The following is a 16425-nucleotide window of genomic DNA, read 5'->3' as shown; positions in this document are numbered from 1 at the left end:
GAATTATCCTCTGAATGCTCTAAGGTGGGACAGGGAGCAAGGATAATTGACAGTGATAGCACAAGTAACATTAAAACATTACTAGATCATTCTATGATGCATTTATACTTCTAAGCATTATGTTGCACATCATAGATATATACAATTTTATCTATCAGTTTAAAAAATAAAATAATAAAGCAAACATATATAAAACACTGTTATTCAGAAAAACAAAGAATAACTAGAAATGGGTGGAGCTTTAAGGGGAAAACAAAGCCCCCAGCCTGAAGCGTCCAGTGCTTCATACTTTATAGGAAACCCCAATAAACCCAAATAAGTGTACCCTACGTCATAACGGGCAATAGCAGCTTCTTTGAGGCTCCCAGAAGTCACAAGTGTTAACATTTTTAGCTGGATCTAAACTTATGTAGATTTTGGCATTAATTCCAAACACTAAATAGGAAGGAGAAAATGGAAGTTTATAAAACACCCATATTCCTCCAAAATAAATAAATAAATAGACGATCCTATTACCGCTCCCCACCCCACCCTGGGAACTATTAATAGCAGGTTATTCTGTGATTAAAATCACACGATGCCACGGCCCACTCATTGCTGTGATGGAAGTACCATACCACTGTGCTGGGTTTATATTTAGCCCCCAAAGCTGGGTCATCAGAAATAGCAGAGCAAGATTGTTCTATTTTAATAAAAAATTAGTACATTATTTAGGAATTCATATCTAAAGGTGATGTCATTCTGTCCTGGAGAAAACGGAAAGATATTTCAAAAGGTTGCTGAAAATGATCGAATTACTGAATATACGGCAGGTGGGCTGAATGAGACAAGGTCCCGTCTTCTAAACCCAGACTGAAATGCCACATTAAAACTCATCACTTTCCTCATCTCCACACTCTTGTTCACTAGCACCCTTTACACTCACATCCTCAATCCCCACTGTGCACCGGCATCACTCAGGCAGTCAATAAATATTTTCCAGGAGCCATCCCAGATACTCCCCGAGAGCTTTTACTTCTCCAGTCCCTCCTTGGGGAGGCCACATCGGTGCCATTCTAACGATAACTGCCTTTTATGAGTGTCTGCCATGTGCCATGCACTGTGCTAGGCATTTTATATACATAATTCCACTTAACTTTCACAAGCCACTGAGGCAGCAGTGAACTCATTTTACACCGATTCAGAAGCTCAGAATGGTGAATGACTTTCTTAAGGGGTACAGTCGGGTTTTGAACTCAGGTCTGTCCAACTCCAAGGCCAGTGCTGTTAACCTCCCCTACATTCTGTGGTCTTCCACTGGACTCAGGGCACACTGAGGTGGAGTACACATGCAAAGACCACCAAGAAACAAGAGAACTGGGGATCTGGCCTGGTGTCCAGTAACTGGACAAATGCAGCTCTTTTTAAAGGCAAACTCTTGTTATCAGTCCACTAAGTCTCAGCAGCAGACCCCAAAATAGGAACTTCTTCTGCCCCAACATAGAAAGATGGCTTTTACCTGCTCCCGGAACAAAGGCTGAGGTGGGCTTTTTCGTTTTGTTTTTTTTTATTTGTTTGTTTTCTATAATACAGACATCATCACTCTTAACAGCGACGATGACAACAGCCGCTAGCATTTTTTGAGCGCTCCGGATGTGCCAGGCACTATTCTAAGTGCTTTACTCAGACGACCTTAGCATACCCTCATGGCAGTGCTGTGAGACAGGAACTATTATTATCTCCATTCGTGTAGACGAGAAGGCGGAGGCCCTGATTGCACTTAATTGTGAAGAGGTAGGATGATCTGAGGGAGACTGCACGACACATTCACTACCTGTTGAGATCACGAGTGACCACTGTGTACCTTGCACTTGTGTGCAGGTTTCCTGTGGACTGCCCCTTCCATTCTCCTAGCTCAGGGCAGTAACGAGAGCAGTTCTTATCAAACAGATGAGAAAATAGAGGTCTGGAGCAGGTAAAGTGGCCCCCGGGGCTTTGGTGAGGATCTGTTTTCTAAGCTACCAGGGTACCAGCTTTGTAATCAACTGCTGAAGACAGATTTCTGTCCAGGGGTTTGAGGTGGAGTCCTGTAGACCCAAACACAGGAGGTAGAACAGGCAGCTTTGGAGCCATCAAAAGTACTGTGAGCCCTTTAAAAACCCTTTCTTTTAAAAAAATGTTCAAGCCTTAAAAAAAGTTATCCAGGCCAGGTGTGGTGGCTCACGCCTGTAATCCCAGCACTTTGGGAGGACAAGATGAGCAGATCATGAGGTCAGGAGATCGAGACCATCCTGACTAACATGGTTAAACCCCGTCTCTACTTAAAATATAAAAATTAGCTGGGTATGGTGGTATGCACCTGTAGTCCCAGCTACTCAGGAGGCTGAGGCAGGAGAATCACCTGAACCCAGGAGGCGGAGGTTGCAGTGAGCTGAGATCACGCCACTGCACTCCTGCCTGGGGACGGAGCAAGACTCCATCTCAAAAAAAAAAAAAATTATATAAACTTGCAAGAATATTTAACATGAAGCTCAGATGCACATGATGACAAAAAGAAATACAGTGACTGTCGAGTCATCCCAACATGTACTCTGCACTAAATGTATGTCTGAGGCTCTAAAACCCTGGGCTGCAAGTACAGGTGTGGCATATATCGTAGCATGGAGGTATCCAGCGACAGGGCTAACCTCCAGCCTCTCGCTCTTCCCCTTCTCCTATGTTTTCCTTCTGATACTTGCATTTCTAGACGCATAAAAAATGATTAATTTGGCTCCAGCTGCAGACTAGGAGGTTGTTTTGGTCAGACACCAGGTGGCTCTTGAGATAAGCCACACTGTCCTGCCAAACGACACCTTTCTTGTCCACGTAAGGGGACCAAGGGATGCTGAGGAAGCACAGATTCTCCTCCTAAGGAAAGCACCAGCATTTACCTTTGGGAGGAAGAGGGAGCTTTCCAGAGGGAGCATAACAGATTACAGGCTTTAGTGCCAGTGCCAAATGGATTTGAATACCCCTTCTGTGTCCTGGACAGTCAGCTGCACAACCTGAGGCTTGGTTCCCTGTCTGTGGAAATGGGACAGTTATGCAAATAGCTCTCAGTGCCACTGTGAGGAGGGCCAGACAGGCAAGATGAGTGACAGAACCTGCCCAGGCACCCAGCACTCAGCAGCCTGGAGGTATTTGAGCATTGTCTGTCCCCTGACCTGACCGGAACCTGGATCTGCTCTCAACAGGCCTCTCTGAGGCCACTGCAGCACCTCTGTCTCAGATGGCTGCCACTTGGTCAGGTGCTGGTCAACAAGGAGCAGGAAGGCTTTGCTCCCTCCATGTCCCGATGTGGTCCATCCACAAAGGACATCCCTCCATGAAGTCATGTTCATGGGCTTTCCTTTTGGGGCTGGGAAGGGAGTATTTGCCTTTCCCCTCCCCACTTCCTGTATTTCTATATGCCTAATTTTTTGCTATAAGAAGTTATTATGTTTCAATTGAGAAGAGTTAATAGCCACCTCCATTTCAAAGGGCAAAAATGTTAAATTTCTACTAATTCTTTTCATTTTAGCCCTTGGATGGTTTTAAATCTCTGTTTATTCATCTTCCTGAATAAAGGATATTCTGGAATTTCACAGCATTATTTAGCATTCTCATATTCTATCCTGTAATTTCAACCCCTGTCATTGTCTTCACACAAAGAAAAACAGCAAAGTAGACATCTCCCTCTGGAATGAAAGCCTGGACAATAGTGTTTACGTGCCTGCCCAAGGTGAGTTTGAAAATAAAGAAAATATAGCAGTTTGATTCCTCCTAGCTCCACAGTACTTTCCAATACCAAATCAGCTTCCTCACACATCAAGGTAATCTGCAAAGGGAAACTGACAGTCAGCATAAGTGGCTGCTTAAAGCATTTCTTTGCACATATGTTCCTTGTTGTTTTTAAAACAAAGATGCAATTAAGAAAAATGTATGCAAATAAAAATTGTCTAACTCAATTGTATACACATTAGGAAATTTACGTACTAAAACACTGTCATAATTTTTAAGAGCAAAAAAAAAAAATCCTGCAATTCAATAATCTCTTTCTAATTAAACTGTTTGATTGGCTGATTTTGGTCTATACTGGATTTATAAAAAATAAAAGTCACCTTTATTAATCTTGACTGCTTGGTAATCCAGCAGAATAATTTGAGAATCTATTTGCTAACATGTCAATTTCCAGATGTCATTTTTGAAAAAAAAAGAGAATTACTGCATTTGTTTATTAAAAAGGTAATCCCATCACAATTCTTCACTAAGGTCTTAAAGACTAAAAGTTATTTGGAACGCTGTGATTTATTCTGCCTGAGGAATATATCAGGAAAATGTGATCAAGTTTTAGAAAGTATCCAAAGGATTATAAATGATTCTACTATAAAGACACATGCACACTATGCTTATTGCAGCACTGTTCACAATAGCAAAGGCTTGGAACCAACCCAAATGTGCATCAATGATAGACTGGATAAAGAAAATGTGGCACATATACACCATGGAATACTATGCAGCCATAAAAAAGGATGAGTTCATCTCAAAAAAAAAAAAAAAGGATGAGTTCATGTCCTTTGCAGGGAGGGAACATGGATGAAGCTGGAAACCATCATTCTCAGCAAATTAACACAAGAACAGAAAACCAAACACTGCATATTCTCACTCATAAGTGGGAGGTGAACAATGAGAACACATGGACACAGGGAGGGGAACATCACACACTGGGGCCTGTTGAGGGGTGAGGTAAGATTAGGGGAGGGATAGCATTAGGAGAAATACCTAATGTAGATGATAGGTTGATGGGTGCCGCAAACCACCATGGTACATGTATACCTATGCAACAAACCTGCACACTCTGCACATGTACCTAGAACGTAAAGTATAACAACAACAAAAAAAAGACAAAAAAGAAAGTATCTATCTTCTAAAGAAAGGGGATCCCTTCCTAAGGTGGTATCACCCTCACTTTTCACAATGGGACATGCACACAACATGAAATTTCTGTACCCAGGCATCTGGAAAAACAGTCAAGCAGGCATGGCACGAAGTCCTTCAGGGTGTGCTGGAGGGCGGGGCTGGCCATCTAGCTATGCAGTCACATTGAGCCATGAGATAATCACCTCAATGATTCCACAGAGAAGTGTAGGTACCAAGATGTGGATATGGGGGGAACCTTGAAATGTGATAAAGGACTATGCCACCAGCGTGTCTCTGGAACCTATGATCGGGCAAAGTTCTAAAGTAGACAGTCTGTGTCAATGGAGACTTCACAATGTCTATTTCCCTTTGAAGGAAGGTGAGTGCCATGTCCCAGTTTGCCTGGATAGTCCCGGTATAGGCCAATTCTCCTGGCATAACTATTCATAGTGTCTCCTTCTGCTCTTCAAAGTGTCCCGGTGTGGGTGAAGATTACACTGTCAACTCCCTTCAGGTGTGGCTCACTTACACCTCCCGGCCACCCCAAGATGCCCACAGAGCTTTCCCAGCAGAGCCCACTAGTCAAGATTTTTCTGCTCCTCCTCCTGACCCACTCCCTCAAGACCAAGGAACCCCAAACATATCCCTCCTGATTAAGATGTGTTTGAGAACAGCCTTTTGCAGACACTCACCCTAGACTAGAGGGGTGCAAACGATGCGGTAATTCAAGCCCGTATCCAACCCAGGAGGGCAGGGACTTTGACAGGAGCTGCCTTTCAGCGTTCTCCCCACACGCCACTGAGGCAGGCCTGCATTAGGGAAATGGACTTACACCAGTGCTGGGGATGGCAGATCAAGGGGGCTCTGCCCACCCTCATGTCCCCTGCTGTTAAAATCCCATCCTCCTCTGCCCCCTAAAAAGACATCAAGCCAAGCCAGTGCCTCACAGAAGCCCTCGCGAAGACAGGACGGCACTGGCCTCTGACCACGCATCTCACTCACAGGCAGATTTTGAGAGGAATGACAAGAACTTTATTCTAATATTGCATGAAATGTTTTTGAAGTAGAAATGGTTATCTGACAAAAAAATTCCTTACACTTTGACCATCTAAAAGGTTATTTCTATAAAATTATATAAATATTTCCATGTCCATATAGGAACACGTTTATGGTCCTAAAAGTTTTAAAAATCAACAGAATTAGATTCTTTAGATAATGATCAGCCGAGTCAGAAAACAACATTCCCCAAGCAAGCATAAAGAGAGGACGCAGTTACTGACGGACAGCGGAAATGTGCTGCGGGCTGGAGTTGGCGGGCTGAAAACAATGAAAACACAATCACTGGGGCGGTTGGATTTTATAAAATAAAACCCTGCAAAAACTATATGTAAAAAGTGAAACTAACCATCCAAGGTGAAGGTCAGATGACCTCCTGAATGAACTGCATTCTGAGTTGAAACAATGAATAGATCACCTGGTAGATTCGTTCTTCCAGGAGGCAAGGACCTTTTCCTTGTTTATTCTTATCAGGAAAACTTCTATTCAAGGTAGAAGGACAATTAGAGTGAAGCCTTCACAGCTGACAGACACGGCTTGTCCACTGGCTATGTCATCCTGGGCAAAGTCCTCAGCCTCTTGGAGCCTGTTTCCTTGCCTGTAAAATGCGGACAGTAATAGCTACCTTGTTGGTTGGTTGGGAAGATTAGAGGTAATCTATCGAAAGTGCTGCTAAAACTGCCCCTGGCAAGTAATGGACACTGAAAAAAGTCACTAAAACTATTTTGTGTGGGAGAAAAGGGTTTCACCCAGAATTTAATCCAACATCTACTAGTTTGCTCCCAAGGGGTTCTGTCAATCACAACCAACTTCAGAGTCTAAAACTGGACCCCTTCTGCTGCTCTGAGAGCCACGGCCAGGTAAACAGATGCTCCCTTCGGGATGCTGTGGCCACTCCTTTCCTGAAGCCCCTGTGCGTGCAGAAGGCAGGCTCAAGGAGGCTGTGCTTTCCTCCTATTTGGGCAGTACCTAATCTCCAAGCCACACAAGGCCAGGTGCTAGTGACGTGAATTCTCTATTGAACCCCGTGAGGTGACAGTCACACAGAAGACTGAAAACGAAGCTCCTGGGGCCATGCAGGGAGGCTCCTGCACACACATGTCTCCCATGGGACAAACGTTTTGAGCACCACAGGCTGGGCAGGAATATGGAAGGATGTCCTGAATTGCGAGAACCTAGACCCCACAGGAAGCCAAGTCTGAACTCTCAGGTCAGCTGGTCAGCAACAACACTCTACTGAGAAGCCCCCACTCCATGGAGAAGGGGGCTTCAAACAAAAAAAGACCTCTCCTGGACCTGAAGAATAGTGTGGCAAGCTCCCTGGCTGGGGATGTGCGAGCCAGGAAGCAGGTTCAAGCTGAAATGCACACTCTAGAGCACTGGAGAAGCGCCTGAGAGCAGCAGCAAGGACCACAAAGACATTGGTCTCGCCCTCCTAGGAGACAGGCAGGGTTCCAAGGGGTCCCCACGGACAAGCACACAGAAGAGAAAAGGAACAGACTGTGCAGGAAGAAAGCAGCAGGCACACCTGAGGTAAACTGTGGTCTCAGAAACATGATGCACACAGACAGGCGTCATCAGAAAGAGCCTGACAGTGAGGTCTGCCGTTCTCTGGAAAGGCCCAGTGAGGTTTTTTGGTCCTGATGAAACTGTTCTCCATTTCATAGCAGTCATCCTAAATACTCCAAGCGGAGGTTTGTGAGGAGGGTGACTCGCCTCTCACCTTCTACAGTACAGCCAAGGACTAGAGTCCAAGACAAAGCCCATCCTGACGGTTCAGTGACGCCAAGAGGCAGGCCAGGCCGTCTTCTCTAGGGCAAGGCCAGTTGCACTCAGACAAGGCCACGTGCTGCAGGGCAGGATGACTGGACATATCCAGGGAGTGGAAGTCCCCAAAGCTGGAGGCTAGCTCAGCCCATCCTGCTGCTGGCTGTCCCGCTCAGCTTGTGGCGAGTGGAGGCAAGGCCCTGCCCTGGCCCGCCTGCCTGGTGCCATCAGATGTACTGCTCCTCATCCCTGTCATTCAGGAGCAGAGACCACTTGTCCCCACCATCGTCCGCTGCAGTGCTGTGCCGAGATGGCTTGTCGGATGTCAGGGAGGACAGCGACACCTGGCTGACATAGCTGACCTGGTCCCATGGTGTGGCCCTGGGGGAGTCCCGCCGTCTGTCATCCATGCCGATGTGCACACTGACCTGGGATGCTGTCAGGGGCTTCATGTGGCCATGCGCCTGTGCCTCATACCTCTCCAGGTCAGGCTTCTTATAGCTGGAAAGCAGGAAGGCAACAGCATCTGAGCCATTCTAGAAACAAGGCTCTTTTTTTTCTCAGCCTGGTGAAGGCCTCTCATCCATCTTTTAATAACATTTAGTACCAAAACCTCAAGAGTTCCCAAGGAAAAGGATATTAAACTCCCTATGGTTCCAGGAAAGCTCACCTGATTTAGAAACTTCCTAAGCAAATGCCTTGCACGTTGTAGGCTGCCACTCACTTTTGTTAAATGAATGCACTCATAAATAAGTGAACATCTTTTTTAAAGAAAAAAAATGATAGATAATACACAGGGACCCATGTCTGCTTGATGTTCACAATAACAGCCCTTGAGCAGCAGAGCAAGGGCAGCCCAGCATGTGGATGGGCAGCAGTGAATTGCCTGCTCACGGTGCTGATAAGTTACACGCATGCACACCAGGCTCCACGTGGGCTGCCACTGCAGCGTTTGTCCCAGGTGAATGACTGGGGAATGAGAGGCAAGTTCCACTGTTCCCTGAGCATGCAGAATGACAGGGCCTCCTGGGAGCCTCCAACAGATGCTCCGCCTGAGGGGACTCACCACTTGAGCTGCAGGGATGACAGCACCACAGACACAGAGGAGGCAGCCATGGCCGCTGAGCCCATCCAGGGCTGCAGCACAATGCCGATGGGCATGAAGACACCTGGGGAAGAAAGAACTCGCACTCACACCTAGGCCTGGGGAGAGGAGCCAGGAGAGGGCCTCAGGCACCGGGCCGGCCCCACCCTCAGTGGCCCCCAGTGAGGTCTCCACCTGGCGGGCTCGGAAGCCCCTGCCAATGGATCTTGTTCACAGGCCCCCCAAAGTGAGGCTTCCTAGAAAGCTGGGTGTGGGGTGCTGTCAAGCGGGCCTGGCTCTCTTCCATTTGCCCTGACATTCCCAGAACCACCCACAGGTGGCATCCCATTTCAGGGCGAGCTCCAGGGCAGCGACGAACCAGAGAGTGGGAGGAGCGGGAGGAGAAAAGTGGCAGGAGGTGAGGGAGCCAGCTGCCCATCCTGCAGCCACAGTACCACAGAGGACAAACATGGCTGATGGCCACAGCCCTTGTCTAGCAGATGATCTTGCCTCCAGGGCTTCATGACACCTTTAAAAGAGGAATGAGAGCCAGGTCCCAGGACAGGGTCATGAGACAGGTATGGTCAACTTTGTGTGGCAGAGGCACACACACTGGGGGAATTAAGCTCCTGAGCCGGCTCTGGGGACAGGAAGTAAACCTGCCTAACTCACTGGGCTCAGGAGGCCAACACCCTGTTACACAAGTCACCACTAACCACTCAGACACAAGGGAGACTGAGGCAGGAATGCTGTGATTACAAACTTGATCTCTCCTCAGCCCATGGAAGAACACTGCCTTGCAGAAGGGTCTGGAACTTTTCACTGCCATGTTCCCGGGGCAGGGGGCAGGGGGCAGGGGAGAGGCGTTTCTTGGGGAGGGGGAATGAGGGGGAATTACAAAGCAGAAAAATCTATTTCTTTTCTTTTTCTTTTTTCTGAGACAGGGTTTTACTCTTGCCCAGGCTAGAGTACAGTGGTACAATCATGGGTCACTGCCACCTCCAACTCCTGGGCTCAACAAATCCTCCTGCCCCAGCCTCTGTACTCCCAGATGGGACTAAGGTGTATGCTACTATGCCCAGCTAATTTTAAAATTTCTGTAGAGATGAAGTCTCACTATGTTGCCCAGGTGAGTCTTGAACCCCTGAGCTCAAATGACCCTCCTGCCTCAGCCTCCCAAAATGTTGGGATTACAGGCTTGAGCTACTACGCCTGGCCAAAAAGCCGTTTCTTTCCATGATCATTTGTGTAACTCAAAGTGAAACTTGGGCAGGACTGAAGTTCAGGATAAGGTTCTGAAACACCAATAATTGTGCCTAACATGTAGCAGATGCCCCATAATTCTTACTAATGATTATTCCTCAGACTATATGTCTTAACAAATGGCTCTGAAAATAAGGCCACGTAAAATAGGGCTCAGAAAATACAGCCAAGCATCTCCACTAGCTTTTTAGAAAGGAACAGAGTGAATGAAGTTTTCAGGTCCTCTTCACAGTTTCTCATTTACTTTTAAAGACATATAAAGCAGGGGACATAAAAAAAACCAGCCTTTCTAAAGCATCTCTAGCCAGCCAGTGAGTGAGCTACTCACTAACCTCAGCAGAAACCTGGGAGACAGAAGCCTTTCTGGGCGCAGCTGGAGCACAGTGGGTAAAAGCTGCCTACCTGCCGCGATGGGTATCCCAACCAGGTTATAAATCAGTGCCAGGACCAGGTTGATGCGTATCCTCCGGACAATCCTCTTGGAAAGGTGAATGCTAGCCACCACATCCAGCAAATCATTCTGATGGAGAGAAGCACACGGTGAGGAAGGCGTCTGCCCACCACCCTCCCAGCACCCACAGCCTGGCTGCAGCCGCACTCACTCTGATGAGGACGACGTCGGCTGCCTCGATGGCCACATCCGTGCCAGTGCCAATGGCGACACCCATGTCTGCCTGAGCCAAGGCTGGGGAGTCATTGACCCCATCCCCCACCATGGCGACTCTCTTCCCTTCATTCTGGAGCTCCTGGACCTTGGCCACCTTGTGCGAAGGCAGCACCTCTGCAAAGACTTTGTTGATGCCAACCTAAGACAAAAGAAAGGCAATGCCTGGTGTTGGCAAAAGGTATCAGATAGCAGCAGAAGCCTCAAATTACCCTTGCCCCTCTGCCCTCAGCCTCTGGGTCCAGTCAGTGACGTTGGTCAGCCACACCCTGCAGGTTTGCTGTCACAGGGCCAGTTCATCCCTGGCTCCCGTCCCAACACCCTGTACTGGTTTAGGCCCTGTCCTTTTCTGGATGTGCAAACAACCCCCTTGCTGGTCTCCCTGTCCACAGCTCAGTACCCCAACCTTCTTCTCCATGTGCTGCCCTCAGGGTCTTTCCAAAGCATCTGTATGGTCATGGGTCCCTACTCTCCTGTCTCATGTCCTCCAGCAGACCCCATGCACCCTCCAGAGGAGGGCAGCTCAACTCTCAGGTCTGCTTCTGAGGTCCCCAGAGTCTCAGGGTCTGGCCGCTGCTGCCACACTTGACCACACCATTCAGCTCCCTGTGGTGTCTCCAAATCGCCGTGCTATTCTGTGCCCCTGGGAAATGCTCCTGCTGCCTGCTGTGTCCTGGGAAGGTGCAGTTTTCCTTTCCTAGCCCCTCTCCCACTTCTCAGATATACACTGTCACTGGTCCGCCTTCTTGCAAGACTGTGAGCCGAGCCCCCTTCATTCCTCACAGAGCCTGGCCCCGCACCTGCCTGTCACATTTGTGGTGCTTCATAAGTGCCTGCTGAATGGATGAACAAGTGTTAGCCAGAAAAGGGGGGAAGGACGCTAAACAGGTCCACCATTAGCAAGGAGGACCATGGAAAACAGGGGTACTGCTGCTTCCCTCAAGGAATACAATTAAGCTTTCAGAAGCCTAGAGCTCTGCACACATTTGGAGGTGCATAATTTCTAGGAATCCAAACTGGAGCCACTGCTGTGTGAGGAGTCAGGCAGCCATCCAGTGGTACTGTCCTCACAGGCCAAACAGCCTCAGGGACTGGGCTGCTGGAGAACTGCCCAGGACTGAGTCACTTATCTGAGCACCCGAGTGAGAAGAGCTGAGCTGGCAAAATCTTCCTTTAACATAAAGGTTAGAAAATGTCTATCTTAGCCCTTAAGCCACATACTTTTTTTCCATTGCAAAGACTGGGAAAAGGTTAGAGAACAATGGAACTCCTTTTTCGAGGACGCATGCACCCAAACCCCAGGAAGAGATCTTCGCACGGCACCACAGTGCTCACGTGTGACACTACGTGGCCACAGAATGAAGCACGTGGAGAGAAAAGCATCCAGAGAGGGGGAAAGAGCAGGAGTACAGTTCAGTGCTGGGCCAACTGGTGCTTACTTTTGTCTCTAACTGCTTTTATGAGCTTTACGCAGTTTGCAATATTAAAGGGCTGTACCTGGGTGGCAATGGCTCTGGCTGTCTTCCGGTTGTCCCCGGTGATCAGAACCACGTCCACACCCATGCTTTGCAGCGTGTGCACAGCCAGGGCGGCCTCCTGCTTGACAGCATCTGCGATAGCAATCATCCCACAGAGCACACCTGGAGTGAACCAGCCAGCATCAGCAGCTACACAGGATGGGCACCCCGCATCAAGACACCACACTTGCAATGTTCTCATCATATAATGTTACGTGCAAAAAACAAAACGCCAAATTATATAACACAATGGGGTTTTTTTGCTTTTTAAAGAGTACATGCATTTACAGACATACAGAAAAGTCTGGAAGCAATATAATTAAAATCTTCACAGTGACTCCCCGAGGAATAGGATTATGAGTGATTTCATTTTCTCCTTTACAGCTGAATTTTCCAAACTTTCTGCAAGGAGCATGTATGACACTTTGCAAAGTGCCTGGCTTGTAATAAGAATTCAATACACGTTAGTGACTAAAATTCAAGAAATATAACAGATATCACTTAAAGTGATAAATGTCCAAACTAGAAAATCAATCCTTCTTTGTCTTTTCCTACAGAAAACATTTTGGCAGAATTTCTCTTTGAGTGAATCTTTAGCTATAGAAGCAGGAGGGTTTTTAGGGCTGAGGTGTGAATGAGAACACAGTGAGGGATGACATACGAGATGGCACGACTCCTTTACTTGTGCCAATTCTGGTTTGACAGCCGAGGGGAGGGTGGATTTACAAAGACTTACAAAAAGGGAAAAAAAAGAGAGAATGTGAGAAGAAGACATATTTGGCTGGAGCATTCAAAAGGTATCATAAATTTTATTTCTTGCTTGCATATACTGTTACTTCTATTAGCAGAAACTAACATTAACAAAGTAAAGACTCTAATCTCTCTGGCATGTAAAGCCCAGGATAGAATCTGAGCACTAAAACACATGCAGTCTTTTTTTTTATTTGAGATGGAGTTTCATTCTCGTTGCCCAGGCTGGAGTGCAATGGCATGATCTCGGCTCACCACAACCTCCGACTCCCAGGTTCAAGCGATTCTCCTGCCTCAGCCTCCCCAGTAGCTGGGATTACAGGCACCTGCCACCACGCCCGGCTAATATTTTTTTAGCAGAGACGGGGTTTCACCATGTTGGTCAGGCTGGTCTCAAACTCCCAACCTCAGGTGATCCAACCACCTCAGCCTCCCAAAGTGCTGGGATTATAGATGTAAGCCACTGCACCCAGCCAACACACACAGTCTTGAGACCTGTACTCTATGCAACACCAGTCTGTATAAAGCAGACAGAAGGGCAGGCGCAGTGGCTCACGCCTGTAATCCCAGCACTTTGGGAGGCCAAGGCAGGGGGATCACCTGAGGTCAGGAGTTCGAGATCAGCCTGGTGAAAACCCATCTCTACTAAAAATACAAAATTTAGCTTGGCATGGTGGTGGGGGCCTGTAATCCCAGCTACTCAGGAGTCTGAGGCAGGAGAATTATTTGAACCCGAAGGCAGAGGTTGCAGTGAGACGAGATCGCACCACTGCAGTACAGCCTGGGTGACAAGAGGGAAACTCGATCTAAAAAAAAAAAAACAAAAGTAATAACAAATAAATAAAGCAGACAGAGAAGAGTGGCATGGATCTCATTGTTTAAATGCGTCCTGTAGTTAAACCTGTTGGGAAGTGAATTCCTGCTTTGTCTGCAGGGATGAATGGGAAGGATGACTCTGAACTGCCCACCCGGACAAGAGCAACGATGATGACAAAGACAGTTTAGAATTCCAAGGTCAAGAAGACTGAGGCCAGACCAGAGCTGGCTATGGGGCCAAGATGGAGACAGTGGGAAAGAATGAAGAGAAAAGACAAAAAGGCAATCTTTTGGGAAACAGGCCTGAAATTAAGAGAGGAAGGTTTTCATTTGTTTTCTTTTATTTTTTAAAGGAGGACTCTTTTGCCTGATATCTGCAGAAAACTGCATTTCTGAGAGAGCAGAAGGAAGGCAGAAGCAGAAGATACCGTCGATAGCCACCAGGATGGCTGTCTGTCCTTTCATCTCGTGGTCTGTCATAGCGTCACTGACGTCACTGGAAATGGTTAAGCCGTTGCGCCTCAGCCATTCACGGTTTCCAATCAGCACAGAGAAGGTCTGGGGGGCTGCATCTATTCAAAAGAGGCTGTGGTTATTTCTAAATGGTCCAATTTCGCTGTTAACTAAAACCATGCAATCCTTTTAACAGCAAAATATCCTTTTAACCAATCTGAAAAACTGTAACCTTCCTCTTGTGACAGCATCCTTTAGGACAAGGAAAAAAAAAGTAAAATTAATGTGTAGGACATGTGGGTATGAATTAAGATGAGGCATTAATAGTACATGCTGTATGGGTGGAAATGGTATAAACGTATTAAACATAAGGCAACGTCCGTCTTTGTCTTAGAAGTATCCACTGATTCTTTTTCTGCAGGGATTAGAAGCACTTAGCTATTTGCCCAGCACACAAAGCAAGTGTTGACTACATTCATTACTGCTTGGTATCAACGACCCCAGGTGAATCAACGAATAATCAGGCAAGTCTACATGAAATGTTTAAAACTGTAACTCCCGAGGCTAATGCACCTCTCACCTGTCACTTTCAAACAGTGTGTGCTGCTAACTGAGGTGTTACTGCGTGGCCAGGCTCTGGAAGCTCTCATCGAAAGGCCATCTGGGGTTTTAAAGGCTGGAAGGTGGTACGTGGCTTCTAACCACACAATCTAAGTCACAATTTCACTACCAACACTTAGGAAAAACACTAGTCACGGGGTTTGAGTGTTTTCCACCCTTTATTCTGGTGGCTGGCAAGCTACCTTGAGAATAAGAAAGGCCATTCTTCAAAAGCAGCTGTCCCTCCAAGCAGTGTCCCTTCCTGGCTTGGGCAGACATTTCCCTCTGCTTTCCTGACTTTTTCTGCCTGCTCGGTAAATACCAGAGTTCTACCACACGGGATGGAAACAGGAAGAACAAAAGTGGAATTCCCATCTGCCAACTCTGTGGCTTATGAGAAGCAAGACCGATTTGGGGTAAGAAAGAGACGAATCAAAATCACGAGTCAGCTAAACAATGCTCTACAAATTTAAGGCAGCCATAAGCAACAAAATTTACATGCACCCAAGAACATGAGAGAAACTTTCCTGGGGGTGGGGAGGCAGGCCTGGCTGCCTTAGCCATGAACCGTCTGCCGCACAGCAGAGGCCATCACTGCTGGACGTGGTGCTCTCTGTGGTTTGGCCCACCTCTACTTTGAACCAGCTGCAGAGACAGAGGCCAGCAATACCTTTTTCTGCGGGAAGGTTGCCAGCCTCATTCAGGTGACTGGCAGGTGCACTCAAAGGGCGCTCACTGTGGGCCAGGATGCCTTCCACGTTGCTGACTTTGCACCCAATCCCACAGCCTGGCACCGCCTGGAAGTCCGTGCAGTATCCCAAGGTCTCTGTTCCAAGTTCCTGGGAAGGTGGAAAGAGAGGGAGAGGAACCTGTAAGCCAAGAGGGGTGATGTGAGAGGGAGGGGTAGGCAGGACAGGGACACAGGGTGAAGGTGGCAAGAGAACAGTGGAAAGCAGGAACTGAGAGAAAGGAGGAAAGGGAGGTGGAATGGATGGGAAAGGTTAAGATAGTGACTAGTAATTATTTCTCCCCCTTTGGTAAAGATACTATAGCTGTAAAGTTGAATGAGACTAAACAGCCTAAAATGTTGCCCTGGGTGGGTGCCTCATGACAGTAAACAGGTTACCGAATGGAAAGGAAAAAGGCAATTCATATCAAACACCTCAAATTAAAGAGGAGTGCAGGTGCCAAAGAGGGAGAAGTAAATTTTATGTTGCAAATAATTTCATGAAAACAATGGAATAAGTAGTGTTAACAAAGCTCTTTGAGGCTATCAAGAGATAATTGCCTGTATATCAGACCCTGGAGGAGGAGGGGACAAGGTGGCAGGGGAAAGGAATGGCTGGGCTTTCTAGACTGCCTGTCCTCCCTCAGGCTGTGAGCTCCTGAAGGGCAGAGTTCACATTCCACTCCTGTTGTTCTCCTGAGTCTGGTGCCTGGTGATGTTCAGCAAATGCCTGTGACACTGACCTCCCTTTATGATAACCTAGAACTGTGGCAAGGGCTGACTGTGAGTCCCTTATCTCCACTTGCTGCAG

General features: G+C 47.3%; 1 protein-coding gene across 6 annotated transcripts in view; it reads right to left on the bottom strand.

The window, feature by feature from the left end:
• Positions 1-5931: 5931 nt before the first annotated feature.
• The window catches only part of ATP7B (ATPase, Cu++ transporting, beta polypeptide), an 88072-nt gene continuing 77578 nt past the window's right edge, over positions 5932-16425 (bottom strand). For all 6 annotated transcript variants that reach the window (XM_011988744.1, XM_011988746.1, XM_011988745.1 and 3 more), the window contains 7 exons: positions 15558-15726; positions 14263-14406; positions 12249-12391; positions 10690-10893; positions 10490-10607; positions 8807-8909; positions 5932-8241 (listed from right to left, as the gene is read on the bottom strand). In XM_011988744.1, the coding sequence (XP_011844134.1) occupies positions 7968-8241; positions 8807-8909; positions 10490-10607; positions 10690-10893; positions 12249-12391; positions 14263-14406; positions 15558-15726 (1155 nt within the window). In that variant the 3' untranslated portion in view covers positions 5932-7967. The remainder of the gene's footprint in view (positions 8242-8806; positions 8910-10489; positions 10608-10689; positions 10894-12248; positions 12392-14262; positions 14407-15557; positions 15727-16425) is intronic.

Source organism: Mandrillus leucophaeus, unplaced genomic scaffold (assembly GCF_000951045.1).
Source record: "Mandrillus leucophaeus isolate KB7577 unplaced genomic scaffold, Mleu.le_1.0 Scaffold338, whole genome shotgun sequence".
Classification (NCBI taxonomy): domain Eukaryota; kingdom Metazoa; phylum Chordata; class Mammalia; order Primates; family Cercopithecidae; genus Mandrillus; species Mandrillus leucophaeus.
The sequence above is the reverse complement of the archived record's forward strand: the minus strand, read 5'-3'. Positions and strand labels throughout refer to the sequence as shown.